General features: G+C 60.7%; 2 protein-coding genes across 4 annotated transcripts; one reads left to right on the top strand and one right to left on the bottom strand.

The window, feature by feature from the left end:
• Nucleotides 1-401: 401 nt before the first annotated feature.
• Nucleotides 402-12,413, bottom strand: WDR81 (WD repeat domain 81). Of its 2 annotated transcripts, none has more exons than XM_058854255.1 (11): nt 12,279-12,413; nt 7,929-11,474; nt 7,633-7,740; nt 7,335-7,525; nt 5,260-5,450; nt 4,871-5,036; nt 4,598-4,763; nt 3,594-4,292; nt 3,315-3,460; nt 2,958-3,137; nt 402-2,071 (listed from the first exon to the last, which is right to left on the bottom strand). In XM_058854255.1, the coding sequence occupies exons 2-11, from the start codon at nt 11,464-11,466 to the stop codon at nt 1,745-1,747; spliced, it is 5,712 nt and encodes a 1,903-aa protein (XP_058710238.1). In that variant the 5' UTR covers nt 11,467-11,474; nt 12,279-12,413; the 3' UTR covers nt 402-1,744. The 2 variants fall into 2 exon arrangements, with proteins under 2 accessions (XP_058710238.1, XP_058710237.1); XM_058854254.1 differs by lacking the exon at nt 12,279-12,413 and adding an exon at nt 11,863-12,235.
• Nucleotides 12,414-13,384: 971 nt separating this feature from the next.
• LOC131586924 (uncharacterized) lies at nt 13,385-16,151 on the top strand. 2 transcript variants are annotated; one of them, XM_058854257.1, is made up of 3 exons: nt 13,385-14,005; nt 15,348-15,476; nt 15,762-16,151. In XM_058854257.1, the coding sequence occupies exons 1-3, from the start codon at nt 13,535-13,537 to the stop codon at nt 15,789-15,791; spliced, it is 630 nt and encodes a 209-aa protein (XP_058710240.1). In that variant the 5' UTR covers nt 13,385-13,534; the 3' UTR covers nt 15,792-16,151. The 2 variants fall into 2 exon arrangements, with proteins under 2 accessions (XP_058710240.1, XP_058710241.1); XM_058854258.1 differs by having other exon boundaries at nt 15,348-15,402.
• Nucleotides 16,152-16,253: the final 102 nt, after the last annotated feature.

The following is a 16,253-nucleotide window of genomic DNA, read 5'->3' on the forward strand; positions in this document are numbered from 1 at the left end:
GGGTGGATTTGTGCCGCATGCAGAAGTGGTGGTGATCCTTCCAGCCTCTGCCCGTGTCCTCAGTGGGAGAGGAGGCACTGAGGACCAGCAGGAAACACCAACAGCATCTTCCATTCATCCACTCCTTGCAGGAACTCTTGGTTCCCAAGCTCACCCCAGAGTGTGGGTGACAGATCTGAGCTCTGCGACCACATTTGGGATGTGCTGCTGCAACACAGGGAGCTATTTCCCCTTGGAAAGCAAATCCTGTGCAGCAAAGTCCCATCCTACATCCAGGGCTCCCCCAGAACACAAGAGGAGCCTGAAGGAGCAGGTGTCACTTTGGCTGAGCAGCAGGAGAGCTGCAGCCAGCACTCCCAGCCCCTCCAGCACAGAACTTCCACACAGACACCCAGCTCTGCAGCTCTTTCAAAGAGTTTATTAGAAGTAAATATTTACATCTATTGCAAATGATTAATAGGCAACACGGGACTGAGAGCTCCCCTTGGGCAGGGAAGGACAGCACTGGCCAACCACTCACCTCCCCAGCTGCAGCTGGGTGGAAGCCCTTCCCCTCCCCACAGCAAGCTCCTCCTCTGCCCAAGGTAAGAGATTCCTGCTCCCCTGACACTGGCTCTGGCTAGGCTGAAAGGATGGGTGGGAAAAGGGCTGCAACAGAAGGGAGAAAACTGCTCCTACTGGTGGGGCAAAGAGCACCCTCTGTGCCTTTGGGATGGGAACAGACAGCGCTGTCCCAAAGGAAAGGTCAAAGACAGACCATGCTGGATTCTTGCCTCACCCTACAAGGGCAGGAGGGCACAAAACTGAGCACCTTTTTGCTGTCCTGTCTCCCCCAGGAGCCTGACCAGCATGAAGGGGAGGATTAGAAGAGGATTTAGAGGATCACTGCCAGTGCATAGCACTCATGGCATTCCTCACCCCTTACATCATCATGGGATGCTGGGGCAGGAACCAGCAGCCCTAGCCTGCTGCTCCAGAAGCCAAAATCCCCATGGAAGCATCTAGTTCTGGCCTCCTTAGAGAGCCACATTCCCACCCCAATCTGCCCCTCTGCAGCAGCCCATTCCTACAGGAACTGGCAGAGCAGATGGGGCTTGTGCCTTGGCTGGCTTCCATCCCAGTCCTTGCCCTGGAGCCAGCACGGCAGCAGAAGGGCTCTGGAGAACCTCTCCTCCTTCCATGCAGGCTCTAGCTCAGCTGGCAGAACCTGAAGTTCACAGAGCACCTCCTCTGGGCTTTGAGCACTGGCCATGGCAGGAGGAGATGCAGTCTGAAGGCAGCAGCTCCCAGGCCCAGCTCCTGCCATCCCAGTGGGGCTGTGCAGTGGTTCAGGAGAGGAAGGGAAGGGGAAGTGCAGGTGGCAGTAGCTAAACTGTTGTGTTTTCTCAAGGGGCACCTCTTACCCCTAAACTGAAGGGGGGAAGGTACTTGTGGTCCCTATTACTGTGGAGGGCAGCTCACAGTCCCCCAGGGATCAGGCACACACGGTAAGGAAAGCTCCAGGCCTCTCTGCAGGGGTGACAGTGACCTACAACGCCCAATATCTCTCCCAGCAGCAGCGGAGGTTTCTCAGTTATGGCTTTTTTTTCTTCTTCAAGATACAGAAAGAGGTTAGAGATGCAACAAGTACACCTCCCCCTGCATCCTCTGCTCAGAAACATCTGACTCTGCCTCCTCCAAAAGCCACGCTGCTGGCTTCCAGCTCCAGCACTGCAGGACAGCCTCAGCTGCCAGGCCGGGGTCACTACGCCAGGAGCCGGATGATGCCATTGTCCGAGCCCAGCAGGAGGTGGCACTTTGTGGGCAGCACTGCCAGGCTGGTCAATGTACCCCGAAAGTTCTCTGAGCTCAGCTTGGTCGTGCTGGTGGGCAGGGCTGAGGACTCCAGCATGGAGTAGACCCCGATCTTGTTGGCCACAGTGCCAGTGACCACTTCGTTACCGTAGAGGTCAAACGCGTGGATAGGCTCAGAGGCAGATTTGTAGTGGTGCAAAGGTTTCTGCTCCAGCTCCTTCCAGACAGTCAGGGAATGATCTGAAGAGGAGCTGATCAGCACGTTGCCCTCTGCAGCCTGCAGGAGAGGAAAGGCCAGTGAACCCACATTTCTGTGAAAACTCACAATCTGGTGCTGCACATGGGAGCAGCAGGTGGCTGCCAGTGATCCAATGGTCACAGTGCAATCCCTCAGGACAGACCAAGCCATTTCCAAGCAGCTGATGGTACTGAGCGTGTTACCAAGGCCTTGGGTGGACCCTGCAAGCTAAAGGATGCTCTGGTAGCTGGAAATCTCCTCCAAGAGATGGGCTGAGCCTCTTCTCAACAACACCCTGACACCCAACACAACTCATTCATCATCTGTTACTACTGCAGTGGGTACAGGGATTACCATGCAGTCTCCCTCTCCACTAAATCACCTGCCAAACTATTTTCCTTCTCAGGAGAAGGAACTGGGAGCCTCTCTCCTGGCTGAAAATACTGCTGTGGGTAGGAGAAGCCTGGAGCTGCTTATTAGCAGAGCTAGTGAGAGAGTAAACAACCAACACTGCTGAACTTTGTTTAACCCACGTTTGGGTCGAGGACACTGGAGACCCAGCACTGCTCCCTGGGGTGGGTAAATATAGACAAGAGTTATTCATTAGAGCAACACTCTCCCAGGGAAGCCGAGAGCCCCGTGGAGAAAGCAACACATTTGTTCCTTCACGGGAGCCACGGCTCCTCCCTGCCCCTGCTGCAGACCTGCCTGGCAGGGACTGAAACCCAGGAGGGCTGAACTCTGGCAGCACGAGTTGGACCAAGAACAGCAGCACTAACCACGGGGCAGGAGAGCTTGGGAAGCCTCCTAGGGACACTGCAAGGGATGGAATAAGGATGGAGCACACAAGCCCTGAAGGAAGGATTCTCCACACAGCCTCAGAGCATCAATGAGGCCCCACGCTGATCCCAGCTGAGCCTCTCACCTTGATCTGCAGGATGTCTCCCTCATGGGCAGGCCAGCCCCGCATGATGAGCCCTGTCCTGGTGTCCAGCAGCACGATGAAGCCGGAGGAGAAGCCGGCCATGACGCTGCGGCCGCTCGGGCTCACGGCCAGGCAGCGGATGAGCCCCGCGCTCACACCGCTGGCCAGGCGGAACTCGTGCTGCAAGAGAGACAAGACAGTCCAGCTGGGGGATGAAGCTCAGGGGAGCTGGCATTTAAGGGACAAGGTGGTTTCCATGAAGCCATCACAGCTGGGATCTAGGCTTTGGGCTAGCTGTGATGCTGTCATTAAGCACAGGGATGCAGGAAGGTGACTCACAGAGCGCCACATCCCTACCTGTACTCCTGGCTTCCTGTGGTCAATGAACCTCAGCACAGAGTCTGCACTGGCCACAGAGATGCTGTGATAGGGAGGTGGCATGGTGGTCACAGCTGTGATGGGGACTTTGCTGTCTAACTCATCAAAAGTCCGCAGAAGTTTGCCTGCGAAAAGATGACAGATATTATGGCAGGACGAGTGACACAGCAAATCTCCAGTTCTGTGCTGGTTTTTAACAGGAACCATCCAACCTCAGCTGATCAGCTCACTCCAGCTCCTCGCCCTTTCCCTTCTTACCTGTGAACTGGTCCCAGATGTGCACGGTGCCATCACAGCTCACCACGTGCTGCGGTGCCTCCAGCTGGCTCACGTAGAACACCGACTTCTTGTGCTCGGCGTAGGTGAAGCGCGGTGGCACCTCGCTGGTGCCATCCCCGTAGTTGTACAGCGGCCAAAGCCGCACCGTCTTGTCCTTGCTGCCACTCAGGAAGAAATCCTCGCTGCCCAGCGGTGCCACGCACTTGATGGCCCCGGAATGCCCCGAGAAACTCTGCAGCTTGATCTGGTGGAAGTGGAAGCGGGGGTCGTGCTGGCTCACCCCGATCTCATACTGCCAGTAGGCCAGCCAGTTCCCACAGAGCATGTGGGTGCTGCGGGGCAGGTCGTGCTTCAGGGCGTTCTCCTCGCTGGACGAGCTGGGGACGAATCCATCAGTGCCAGCACTGAGGCGCAGCAAGCCGAGACCCTCCCGCTGCGTGTCCACCGGCACCTGGATGCGGTTCCCCACCAGGACGCTCCCAAAAGTGCCGGAGTGAGTGTCCTCCTGGGGGCTGGAGAAGGGCTCAGCCCCTCGAGGGTCTTGGTCTGAGCCCACCACACTCGATGTTTGTTCCAGGCTGATGACCTGCAGGTTCTGGGGGTTCACATTCTCCAGGTGGAGGCTGGCCAGCTTCTCAACCAGCGAGTAGTTGGGCACAACCGTCCGGATAACGTCACCTGAGGAGACACAGACAACGTGGCTGCAAGGGAAGCAACGTCCCCAACATCATCATCATCATCTCCCTCCATGCACAGGGATGTGGACACAGCATCCCCCAAGTCAGCCACATCTGATCCCAGCTGAAGCAGCCTGAAGTCTAGTGGGCTCCCAAGCCAAGAATCAGCCCAGGCCACGCTGTAGAAGCTGTGGGTTTCCCCCAGCAGCCCTGTGAGCTGTGATTGCCCTGGAGTTCAGGCCTAGCACACATGCCCAGAGCACAGAGCTCCCTCACAGATCCCTGGAGCTGGTGGCCAGGGCATACCCAGCAAGCAGGAGAAGGGGATGTAGGTGATGTAGGCCATCTCGGGGTTGAACACCTTCTGCAACTCCACCAGCACGGATGGATCCAGGGCCAGCAGCTTCCCATCTGAAAGGGGCACCTCCATCACTGGCACCTCACAGCTGCTCAGCGACTCTGTTGTCAACCCCTGGACAAGAGAAACAAGATCAGACAAATCACACAAACACAAAAATGTGGAATGCCCACCACATTCCCACATCTGGGGAAGTGCAGGACCTCTCCCACACCACTGACCTGGTCCTGCAGCTCCTGCAGCAGCGAGAATGCCCCAAAGAAGGTTCTCACTGTGTCACTCAGGTGCTGCTGCACCATCTCCTGCCCAATCCGCAAGCAGATCAAGGCAATGAGGCTGATTGTCTTCACACACAGGACAACACGGGCCTGGGCTCCACTGGGGAAACTGAAGAGAACATCCATGACCAGTCTATCCTCCACATACCGCTTTTTTCCATCCTCTGCCTCATGCTTCCTGCCTTTTGTGTGTTATCAGAATGCCTTCAGCAGTGTACCAGTGCAAGGAGATGCACATCAGAGCAGAAACACCCTCCAGCCCCAGAAGCATTAAGGCCCCCACAAAACCATTCCCAAGTTTTTTGATTTTGTGCCAATCCTGCAGCGCTTACCCCACAGATGGAGAAGTGAGGAAGCCCAGCACTGGGAGCAGCACCTCCTGACTGATCTTGGGGAGGATGTCCATCAGTGTGGTGTCAGAGAGACACACCACGATCTTCTGTGTCAGTGTCACAGCAGCCAGGAGCCCGGCCTCCTTCCGACTGTTCAGCCGGACACCGCTGGAGCCACCACCGGGTGCAACCTGTGAAAGGGACTCCTTCAGTGCCAGGGCCACCACCTCCCCAGCAGGACACAGCAAGTGACACAAAACCTGTGAAAGGGACTCCTTCAGTGCCAGGGCCACCACCTCCCCAGCAGGACACAGCAAGTGACACAAAACCTGTGAAAGGGACTCCTTCAGTGCCAGGGCCACCACCTCCCCAGCAGGACACAGCAAAGGTGACCCTGAGGTCACCTGAGCTCAGCCTCAAACCCAGCACGGCACTGCTGGTCACAGCTCCTGGAAGAGGAACCTGAGCACCAAAAACAGCAAAGCATGTCTGGCACTCAAGGGATGAGTCCAAAAATTGACAGGCAGCTATCTGCACAGATGAGCCTGGAGAAAATGGGGAATGACACCCCTAAGCTCACAGATTTCCTCTGCAGAGTACAACATCCCCACAAGTGGGAAGCTCAGTAGCAAGACCAACAACCCCACACTGGCCACCCTGGACACCCCAGAACATCATTTGCCAGTACAGAGAGAGGGGAAAACTCATATACACATGATTTAAAAGCAAAAATCAGTGTCTTCATCCCACAGTCTGCAGAAGAACAATCCTTGCATGCAATATCCAAGCACAAATTATGGGCAAACCTGCTGCTGACTTCTAGAAATCCAGCTGCTGAGAATTTCATGAGGCAGAACTGCACATCTTTTTTCTGCTGACAATGTAATGCTGCTGTTATGGCAGTGCCAAAGAGTTAATAACATCAGCAGCAACACTAAAATATTTCTTTCTAGATTGTCCTATTTCCTAACTCCTAGACAAATCAAACACCCAAGAAAAGAGAGCCAGTAACAAAACCCACAGACAATTCCCAGTTCCTGCTATATTTCTTGTACACCTGCCATCTTCCAGCTCATCACAGAGGCTCTTCCTCTCACAAAATAGCCACCCTGCCAAATCCTGCAAGAAGGATTGACTTTATCCTATTTGTGACCTGCAAGTTCCATTGCTCCAGTATCAGGTTGCCAAATGCTGTTTCACAGGGGTATTAATCCCCTCCGTGCCCCCAAGCAATGAGCTTAGGAAAGCAAAGCAGAACAGCTGGAGCTATGATTGCAACTGGGTGGAGAATGATTTTTGCTGAAAAATGGGATTTTTTCCCTTGAAAAATCTCCCCTTCAACACTGGAAAAACTGACAATGCCTTTTTGTTTTCTTTAAATGAACAGCTGTGGCCTCTTTTCCTCTATGTTTAAATTATCAGAAAGCTACTGAAGTTTTCCATTTAAACAAGAATCCATAACCAAAGTGTTTACAACCACTAAAGAGGGAACAAAATGAAAAACAAGCCTGTTTAAAACATTCAAAACCTTTTTCTTTTTAATGAAAAATTAAGTTTTTCAACCAGCTGCATTATACATTTCCTTCTTGCTATGAACTTCAAGCTGAAAAGTTGGTGAAGCCTTGCCAGTGCTTTTTGTTCAGTTGAAAACCCGTTGGTCTCCCCCCAGTTCACCCCTATCTACCCACACAGACCTCTGTGAACTCACCCCAGCAGTCTCACAGCAGCACAAACTGCTCCTCCTGCCTGTTATCACAATCCCACCCCTGTGCCAGCTCTGTCTGGGCACAGAAAAGCAGAAGAAATGTTTTTTCTCTGCTTTCACAAGGTCTGACAGGGAAAGAGGGGTATGAACACAGCCATGAGCTTGTGAAAGGGTGAAGGTGCCTCTCCTGCCCTTCTCAGCCAACACAGCCAGAGCTGCTCAGCCCACACTGGCCCAGGCAGAGCCCAGCCAAGCTCAGTTTTTATGCAAGAGGCTCCTGGTGAGGCTGTACTTTTTTTTTTTTACATCTTCCCTTTGTGCCTGGACACAGCTCTTGCCCCAACAGAGAGGAGAAAAAGGCAATACTGACCAGGTAGCTGATGTAGGGCAGGTACTGGTAGGTGAGGACAGGCTCTCCATACAGATATGCCACGTGCACGAGGCAGGCCAGCACCGGTTTGGACACCTGATCTCCCAGCACGGGCCGCTTTTGGTAGATATTTCCTGTACTCAGGGGACTGTTCTCATCGCTGCTCGGTACAAACTGCTGCCTGGTCGGGCCTGCCCAGAGAGCAACACATCATGAGCTGAAGCAGCAGCCACACCCAAGGCACCAGCAGACAGGCTGGGGGCACAGCCCACCCTGGCACCCAGGGAAGAGGCATTACCGACATAGCAGGACGTGAGCAGCCGGAGCAGGTTCCTGGCAATGAAGCGGGACGTGACGGTCGGGCCCAGCTTGGCCGAGAGCCACCTCACCATCTTACAGGCTGTGTCTGCAAAACAACAGCAGTCCCAAGGACAGTGCCCAGCATGGCACACATTAGCTATCAACCCCTGCTGCCCCAACCCTGACATGCAGTCCTGGCCTCTTACCCTGGTTTCATCACTGTCTCTAAGCTAGGACCACAAACACCCCCAAATCTGGACCAGCTCTGCCCAACAGCCTGGATGCTGTTCTTACCCAGCAGTATGGTCTGCTCCTTGTCAGAGAGATCTGGCAGCTCCTCTCCCTCCCCATCCTCTGGCTCGCTGCTGTCATCAGCCAGGGTGACATCCACAGAGGCCCCAGCAGCATCCACGACCACCGTCAGCTCTGCATCGACCGCCGCGTCCTCGTGCTCCTCTTCCTCATGCTCCTCTTCCTCCTCCTCGGAGTCCTCGCTCTGCTTCAGGTCCTGGCTGCTGTCCATCGACTTCAAGCTGCTCTTGTCCTTCTGGGAGTCCCCATCTGCAGGTCTGTCCTCACCCAGGGACACCTCGCTGGCGCTGCTCTTGTCACTCAGCCGGCCGAGGCTGAGCGATTCCTGCTCCTGGGGCTGCAGGGATTCCCCGACGTAGAGGCCGCTCTGGAAGTCCTCACCCTCGGGCAGGTAGGCCTGGTCATGGAAGCTGACCCCAGAGGTGTAGTCCAGGAGGTCGAGCGCAGCAGAGCTGTGCTCCACATCCATCTTGATCTCCTCCCCAAACACACACGACACTGGGCTCTCCCCTCCGCTCTCATCGTCCTCGGCGGTGCCGAGGAAGGATTTGCTCTCCTCCCGCGAGCTCTCGATGCCCACGAGGATCTGCAGGATGTGGGGCAGCAGGTTCAGGAGGAAGGACTGCAGCCCCAGGCGCACGATCAGCTGGGCCACAAAGCAGTCTGTGTACAGGTAGAACCTGCCGTGGCGGGAGCAGGGCGTCTCGTAGGCTCCTATCAGGGGCTTCAGCAGGTATTTATTGGCATTCTTGGGCCCGAGGGATTTAGCTATGGGTTCAAAGAGGTACCACGCAGCGTAGACAGCGGTGTTTTCCTCAGACATCAGAGATAATATGAAAGGCAGAAGAATTTCCAAGCCCTCAGGAGTGATTTCAGAAAGGATTCCCTCCAGCTGCTGCCACAGCTGGAAAACAAGCTCCCGGCCTTGCCCTTCATCCTCGATCTTCTTTGCCTGATAGGTGAAAATGAACTTGTGCAGAGCTGGGAAGTAGGTGGGGAAGGGGACAATGGAGCTGAAGGGGCTGAGGAGCTGCGTGGGACAGGGTGGGGGGAGGCCCTGGGAGATGGGTTTGTATTCAAACAACTGCACTGCGCCCTTGCCCAGCCTGCTCTTCAGCAGCTTCTCCACGGGCACGCTCAGCTGCAACAGGACGTGCAGCACGTGCTGCAGCGGGGCTGGGATCTCCTTGGGATGGTAACAGCAAAGGTTCCTCACCATCAGGAACCGCTCCAACAGGGACGCGTCGGGCTTCGAAGGACGAAGCCTCGGTGCAAATATAATCTCAGCTACCAGGATGCCCAGAGCTTGCATGTCCCTCTGGAAGAGGTCTGAGAGACCCAAGGGTGGCTCTTCCCACGGCTGCTCCATCAGCTGCATCTCACTGCTTAAGCCTTTAACCAAGAAATTGTCCAATTTCTCCAGTTCCTCCAGGGCCTGGAGAGGATTGAAGCCTTCAGGAAGCGTGATCTTCATGTCGAGCTGATCCACAGCCCCTGCCTTGCTCCGACGGAGCGGTCGGACCCCCGAGGATTTGCCGTCGGTGGCGTAAGCAGGGAGGGTGGATGGCTGTGCTGGAGGTACAGTGGCACAGGGCTGGTCAGGGGCTCTCCCAGGAGCAGAAATGGAATCCAGAGCTTCCGTGCCTTGCTCCAAATCATCCTCACCAGCGATAGGTTTCTCCCCAGACCAGGTGGTTTCACTGGGAATAGCCTCCAGGACCAACCCGTTGACCACATCCGTCACCTGGCCTTGGATGTCCTCCAAAACCACAGTTTCCCGGATGTTCTGGAGCAGAGGCCGGGCAATGGCTGGAGCTTCAGCAGGAGTGTAGGCAGGTCCCACCATGCGCCTGGGATGGGGCTGGTCAAAGAGCTGCACGACCCCGTAGGTCGTCAGGTGCGTGTGGTTGTCAACCAGGTGGAGGCAGACGTTCTTCTCCTTGACTGCATCCTTCCCCAGCAGCTTGTAGCCAAAAGTGAGGTCAATCCAGTGGTGCAGGTCCTGGGAGACCTCCCGGCTCTCCAGCAGCATGCGGTGAACTTCGATGAATTCCTCGTAGGAGCTGCACCACGACGGCACATCCAGGTCGGGCATGTCCGGGTGGATGGAGCGGAAGATGGAGGGGTCTGTGTAAAACTCTGGGATGCACTCGTCCGGTGTCCAGCTCTGCATGCGCTCCATGCTGGCTGGGTACTCGTTGGGCTCCCACTGGGACCTGACGTGGCAGCACAGCACTGCCTTGGGTGTCCTGCGGGCCGTGTACACGTAGTAGGTGATATCCGAGAGCACGTCCGAGATGTGATGGGGGACGTGGAGCTGCTCCCCACTCGAACCCCCTGCAACAAACGCCTGCTTGGTCATCTCATAGGTGAAGTCCAGCTGCTTGTCCCCCTTGTTGAGACGGAATTTGGATTTCCTTAGGTCCCTGAACTTGCCATTTTTGGTAGTGAAGTCCACCACCCACGGAAGAACCGGGTGGTAATTGGGGTCTCCCATTCTCCTCCCAGCCAAGCTGTTCAGGTGCATAAGGTAGTCGAAGTTGCTGACCTGCCCATGCACCCACTGCAACACCAGGTCTCGGAGGTCCTTCTGGCAGGCACTGCATGTCACCTCCTGCCTTTGCATGCGGCTTTGCTCACTCTCTCGTTCCAGACCACCCTCCAGATTCTCTTCATCCTGCCCCGGTCCCTCGTACCCTCTGAAGTTCACACGCAGCCGGCTGCACAGCTTCTCATCCACAGCCACGTCCCGAAGCGAGAAATCTCCACAAGCCAGACCGGCCTGGTGACAAGCCTTCATGGCCTGCAGCACGTGGAAGAGGAGGAAGAGGATTTTGGCGTGGCTGTTGGTGAGCTTGGCCGGGCTGAAGGTGACAATGTCGTGCAGGCAGTACTGCACGTAGGGGTAGATGATGTACAGCATGTCGGCCGACTCCAGCAGCGCCTCGGCCTGCAGCACATTGGGGCACAAAGGCGCCCCTTTGGCCACGCTCTCCTTGGCAGGGGACGTGCCAGGCACGTTCCTGCCCACCTGGAGGACGGGGCAGCCGTAGGCTCTGTGCAGGGCAGCCCTCAGCGCGTCCAGCGCCGGCACCGTGGGCGGCGCGTCCGGGCGCCGGTAGGGCCGCGCGTACAGCCCGTGAGCCCGGCCCCACAGGTTGTGGTAGTTCTGGGTGGCCACGCTCTGCATGAAGCCGTGCAGGCTGTCCACGTTGCCGCCGCAGCACTGCTCAGGGGGCTGCGCCCGCAGCGGGTACCGCAGCCGGGCCTTGCGCAGCCCGTGGATCTCCACCCGTGTCCAGCCCGCCGGGAGTTTCTGCACCGAGTGCTGCAGGAACGTCCTGACCTCCACCTCGCTCAGCCCCTCGGGCCGCGGGCAGGCCGCTGGCAGCACTCGGCGCTCCTTGAGGCTCTGCAGCCATTTCGCCGGCACGAAGGCGGTGACGTGGGTCCTCTCGGGGGCCAGCTGCCGGCGGTCGATGTTCAGGTCCTTCTCCACGCTCTGCAGGAAGCCTTCCATGCTGGGTTCTGCTGGGAGAAAGGTGGCTCAGACAGGCTGGGAGCGAGCAGAGTGGCGCAGAACCACCCTGCCCTCCCCAGTGAGAAGCAACTCTCACTTCCCCATTGGCACCCGGGTTAAAAAAAGCTGTTTTAAGGAGCTTGGTTGCTGTGCCTGTGTGGGGGGGGGGCTGAAAAGGGACCAGCCCTGGTTGTGAGGGACAAGATGGGATCTCTGCAGCCAGGGAGGGTAACGTGGTGGGGCTCCCACAGTTCCTGGCAGGGGGACATGATGGGGACACGATGGGGACTTGCACACCCCTTGGGGAACGGACATGACAGGACCTCTGCGGCTCTAGGGCTGGTGGGGGGACACACAATGGAACATCCACAGCCAGGGAGTGGGACGTGATGGCACCTCTTGAGTCCCAGGCTTGAGGGACACAGCGGTACATTCACAGCCCCAAGAACTGAAAAGGGGCACGATGGCAGGTGGAGGGGGACATCGGCAGCCCCACGAGTGGTGGTGGGGACACAGCGGCACCTCCGCAGCTGGAGGGGGGTACACGATGGTGTCTGTGCACCACAACCCCCGCACTGGGCGCACAAAGGGATGGCTGCAGTCCCAGGGCCCCGGAGAGGACACAGATGATGCTCACAGCACGGAGCACGGAGCCAGCACCGAGCCACGGCCAGGCGGCCCCGGCCGCTCAGGGCCCTCGCTACCGGCGGGGGGACGACAGAGCCGGACTGAGCCCCGCGGCCCCGAGGGCCGGTCCGGGGAGCCCTCATCCCACCGTGGGGTCCCTCACCGCCCCGGCGGCCCCGCGTTACCTGGCGGCGGCGTCTCAGCCGCGGCGGGCGGCGGCGGGGGCGGCCCCGGCCATGTTGGTCAGGTGACGGCGGTCACATGCGGCCGCCGCGCCGCCATGTGCGCGGGGGGGGCCGGGCCGCGCTCCCCGCCGGGCCCCCGCGGGGCCGGGCCCGGGCTCCCTCCAGCGGCCGCGGGGCGGGGGGGCCGCGGCGGGTGCGCGAGGCCGGGCCCCGGGACCGGGGATGGGCATGGGCAGCGGCGGGGCGGGCCGCGGCCGCGGGGCGTGACGTCACCGTGACGTCAGAGGCGCCCCGGGCTGTCAGCCGGAGCCGGGCGAGCCGCGCTGACGAGGCAGCCGGTCTTAAAGGGGTCCCCACCCGCCGCGGGCGGACCCCGCCGGCGGCAGGTGAGTGCCCGGGGGAGCCGCAGCGGGGCGGCGGGGCCAGTGCAGCCCCGCCGCCCCGGGACCCTGCTGTCCTCTGCCCCGCAAGGCACCGCACGCTACGGGAGCTGCCCGGTCCCGGTGCCCGTGAGCTGAAACGGGTCCTCCCGCCGCTGCCCGGGCGGTGCCGGGCCTCCGGGACCAGCGGGTGCGGCGGTACCCACGGCGCACACGGTCACGACAGCCCCGGGCGGCCGGACCGCGCGCGGCCCCTTTAAGGGCACCGGGAGCTCCTGCCGGGCAGCGCCGCATGGCGCGGCGGCGCGTGGGAGTCACGTGGGTGGGACGTGGCGGCCGCCGATTGGCCCCCCGGCCCTGGCCCGCCGCAATCAGCTGTTACTGGGACGAAGGGCAGGAAAGGGCCTTAAAGGGGCACCGTAACTCAGATCCTCGCCCCGCGGGGCGGCAGTGGCAGCGCTGGCAGTGCCCACGGGGCAGCGGGTGAGCGCTTCTGGTCGGGCCGGGCCGGTCCGCCGCTGCCCTGCGCTCTTCCTCGCCGGCAGCCGCGGCGGGCGCGGCCCCTTTAAAGAAGTTGTCCAGTCATCGCGCGGCGCTGCCAAGTCATCGGGGTCAGCCGAGTTCTCGCGGCCACGCCCCCCGCGCCCGCCCATTGGTGCGCGCGGCGAGCGCTCACTTCTGATTGGTCGAGGACTTAGAGCAACTTCTCGGAATCGGGGCTGTGTCACCAGCCCCGGCACAGGGAGGCGCCGCCCGAGGGCGGTCGGGGGCGGCCGGACCGTGCCCACGGCAGCGCCGCGCCCCGTCTGGGGCCCGCGGAAGGGTCGAGCCCCTTCGGAGCCGCCCTGCCCCCGCCGCCCCTTCACCCGCTTGAAAATGCCAACTCACAGCACGCGGGGCATGCCGGGAGCGCCCCGCCGCACTACAACTCCCGGCATGCCCCGCGGCGGGGTGGCCCCGTCCGTTCCCAAGGCGACCGCCGCCCGGCCGGGAGGGAGGCAAACGCTCTCCCTGCGGGGTGGGCGAGGCAGAGCGCTCTCCTCGCCTTCCCATTGGCTGAGCGGCGGGTCGCGCCGGGCCGCCATTGGCGGGAGCGGGCGGCAATCGCGGCGCGGGGCGGGCGCGGTGCGCGCCGGCGGTGCCGGCCGGCGATTGGCCCGGGGGCGTGGCCGGGGGGCGTGGCCGGGGGGCGGCTGCGTCATGACTCCGCCAGCTGATCCGGGACGGAGCCGGCGCTCGGCGGGGGGAGGCGGCGGCGGCACCACCGGCACCGGGCACGGCCGGGGCGGCACCGGCGGGGCGGCGGCACCGGCGCTGGGCCAAGTTTGGCCCAGCCGAGCCGCGCAGGTGGGTCCGCCGGTACCGCGCTGGGACGGGCGATAGGGGTGGCCGAGCCCCGCGCGGTGCCCTCCGTGCTCCGGGGATTGAGGGGCCCCACCGTGCCCCGCTAGGGAAGGTCACCTTTCCCCGGGACAGGGCGGCCGTGGGGGTGCGGCGCGGCGCGTCCTTCGCCGGGCTCCGCGGCGCCGCCTGGGCCGGGCGGCCTCGCCCTCGGTGTCGGTGGGGCGGGGAGGGGGGGCTGGGGCAGGGCCCGTGCGCGGCTCCAGCGCCGGGGGTTCCCGGTGGGGCGGGCGGGGCTGCGGCTCGGGCCTCCCCGCGACGAGCGGTGGCCGCCCCGGGGGTGACCTTCACTCCGGGACCGGACTGGGTAGACTTTGACCCGCGGCCGCTCCCCGCCGTGGGCACGGAGCGGAGCATCCCGGGCAGCGGAGGGCCGGGAGGGCGGCGGGGTGTCCCGGAGGGAGTGGAGGGAGCGGCTTTGCCGTGGAGCGCCGTGGGGGGAGCTGCCTCCGTTACGGGGGAGGGGGGAATTGGTTTTACCGAGAGGAGACTCACTGGGGGAGGGGGGGTGACCCGCTTATACCGGGAGAGGGGCACCAGCTGGGGGAACAGCGTTATTTTATTAGTGGGGTGAGCTCCCCCCGGGGCCCTTCCCAGAGCGCTGGGCTCTGTTGGTGCTGAGAAGGGCAGGGTGGCAACCCTGTTACCGACAGGCCCCCCCACTCCACCCCCCATCGGCCCCCGGTGCTGGCGGGGCCCGCGGTGCCGGCGGGGCCGGCGGCTCCAGCGGCGGGTGCTGATTCACGGGCCGGCGGGGGTGGAGCAGGGCCGGGACCAGCTCGCTGGAATCCGGACCAGATGTACCCGGCACGCCAGGAATGCTCGGCATCCCCGCCGGGCCCCGCCGCCGCCGCTGCGCCCCGGCCACCGGCCCCGCAGCGAAAGCCCCGCAGCCGTCACCGCAGCACCCGCCGGGCTCCGGCCGGCCCCGCTGCCCGCCCAGGCCTGGGGCCAGCCCGGGTCCCCGGTGCCTTTGGGGTGACGCTGGTGGGAGGATGCTGTAATGGCCCACAGGGGATTTCCCATGTTTCCCGTTGCCATCTGTCCCCCACCGTGCCCGGTTTCCCGGGAGGTTCCCAGAACTCGATCCTCAGCAGCCAAAGCGCTGAGTGTTGTAGAAAAGGGATTTTTCCCGGGCCGAGGGGAAAGCAGTGGGATCCCACACGAGCCCTGGGGTTGGCGTCCTCACCATCCAGCAAAACGACTCAGAAAGGGGCTGAACTGCCCGACATTCCCCCAGCGGTGGCTTGGCAGCAGCCGCCTGACACTCCCGTGTCTTCCCCGTCAGGACGCGGCTGGCTCCCGTCCAGGTGGGACCCTGCCAGCGCTGATGGATGCCCGAGGTGAGCCCTGGGAACGCCGTAACCCCTACCTGCAGTGGCCTCCCTGCTGCGGCCACCGGGCCCTGCCAGAGCAGGTTGTCTTATCTCTTATTTTCCAGCAGAAATGGCCTTGGAGTTCCCTGCCTGTCGCTTGTGGTTTAGGGCTGGCTGCAGGTGCTGGCGCTCACACACCACTGCTCGCTTTGGGAGTGGGGAGGGATGGGGGAGAGTTGAGGTCAGAGCTGCCACTGGATTTCCTTTGGTGGGGGGATGTCCCTGGGGAGAGGACAGAGCGATAGATCAGCGTTGGGATGAGGGAAAGAAGCTGCTCAGCTCGGCACAGTTCAATCCTGGCTCTGAAATGTGTGTTCCCTTCCCAGGTGCTGCCGTGCCACCCTGCTCCTGGCTAACCAGCACCAGTTCTTCAGTGGCAAGCTTTATGTCCTTCTCCAGTAGCTAAAGCTGCCAGTTGAAGAACTGTTGAATGTAGCCACTCTCTTCTCATCACTGGGACATTGGATGCCAGCCAGAGCCCTGAGCGACCAGGATGAGCCACTCTGCAGCGTCCTGTGGTTGGAAGGCTGAGGATGAGTTCAACCAGGATGAAGAAAGTCTCCTCGAAGCCTCCAGACAGAGCCTTGGCTGGAGGATTGCCAAGCAGCCATACCAGCAGGGCTGTCAAACTCAGTGTCCCTCCCTCAGTGGGGTGGCACTGAGCTGGGAGGTGACTAGAGGAGACTGAGAGAAGCATTAAACGTTGTTTTGCTCAACTGTTCAGTTTTAGGAAGTTTTTTGCCTGTGGGCTGCCTAGATCAGGTGGGAAAATGGTGGGGACTGTGGACCCTAAGGGGGCCACAGCACCAGAGCCGTGC

Source organism: Poecile atricapillus, chromosome 21 (genome assembly GCF_030490865.1).
Source record: "Poecile atricapillus isolate bPoeAtr1 chromosome 21, bPoeAtr1.hap1, whole genome shotgun sequence".
Classification (NCBI taxonomy): domain Eukaryota; kingdom Metazoa; phylum Chordata; class Aves; order Passeriformes; family Paridae; genus Poecile; species Poecile atricapillus.

Excerpts from the sequence above, each read along its gene's own strand:
- WDR81 (XM_058854254.1), bottom strand. The coding sequence starts at position 11,899 with ATGTACCGCTGTGTCCCTCAAGCCTGGGACTCAAGAG. Across the intron at positions 4,764-4,870 it reads TGCAGGAGCTGCAGGACCAG|GGGTTGACAACAGAGTCGCT; the intron begins GTCAGTGGTGTG and ends TCTCTTGTCCAG. Across the intron at positions 3,138-3,314 it reads ACAGGAAGCCAGGAGTACAG|CACGAGTTCCGCCTGGCCAG; the intron begins GTAGGGATGTGG and ends TCTCTCTTGCAG.
- LOC131586924 (XM_058854257.1), top strand. The coding sequence starts at position 13,535 with ATGCCAACTCACAGCACGCGGGGCATGCCGGGAGCGCCCCGCCGCACT. Across the intron at positions 14,006-15,347 it reads GGCCCAGCCGAGCCGCGCAG|GACGCGGCTGGCTCCCGTCC; the intron begins GTGGGTCCGCCG and ends CTTCCCCGTCAG. Across the intron at positions 15,477-15,761 it reads ACCGGGCCCTGCCAGAGCAG|GTGCTGCCGTGCCACCCTGC; the intron begins GTTGTCTTATCT and ends TTCCCTTCCCAG.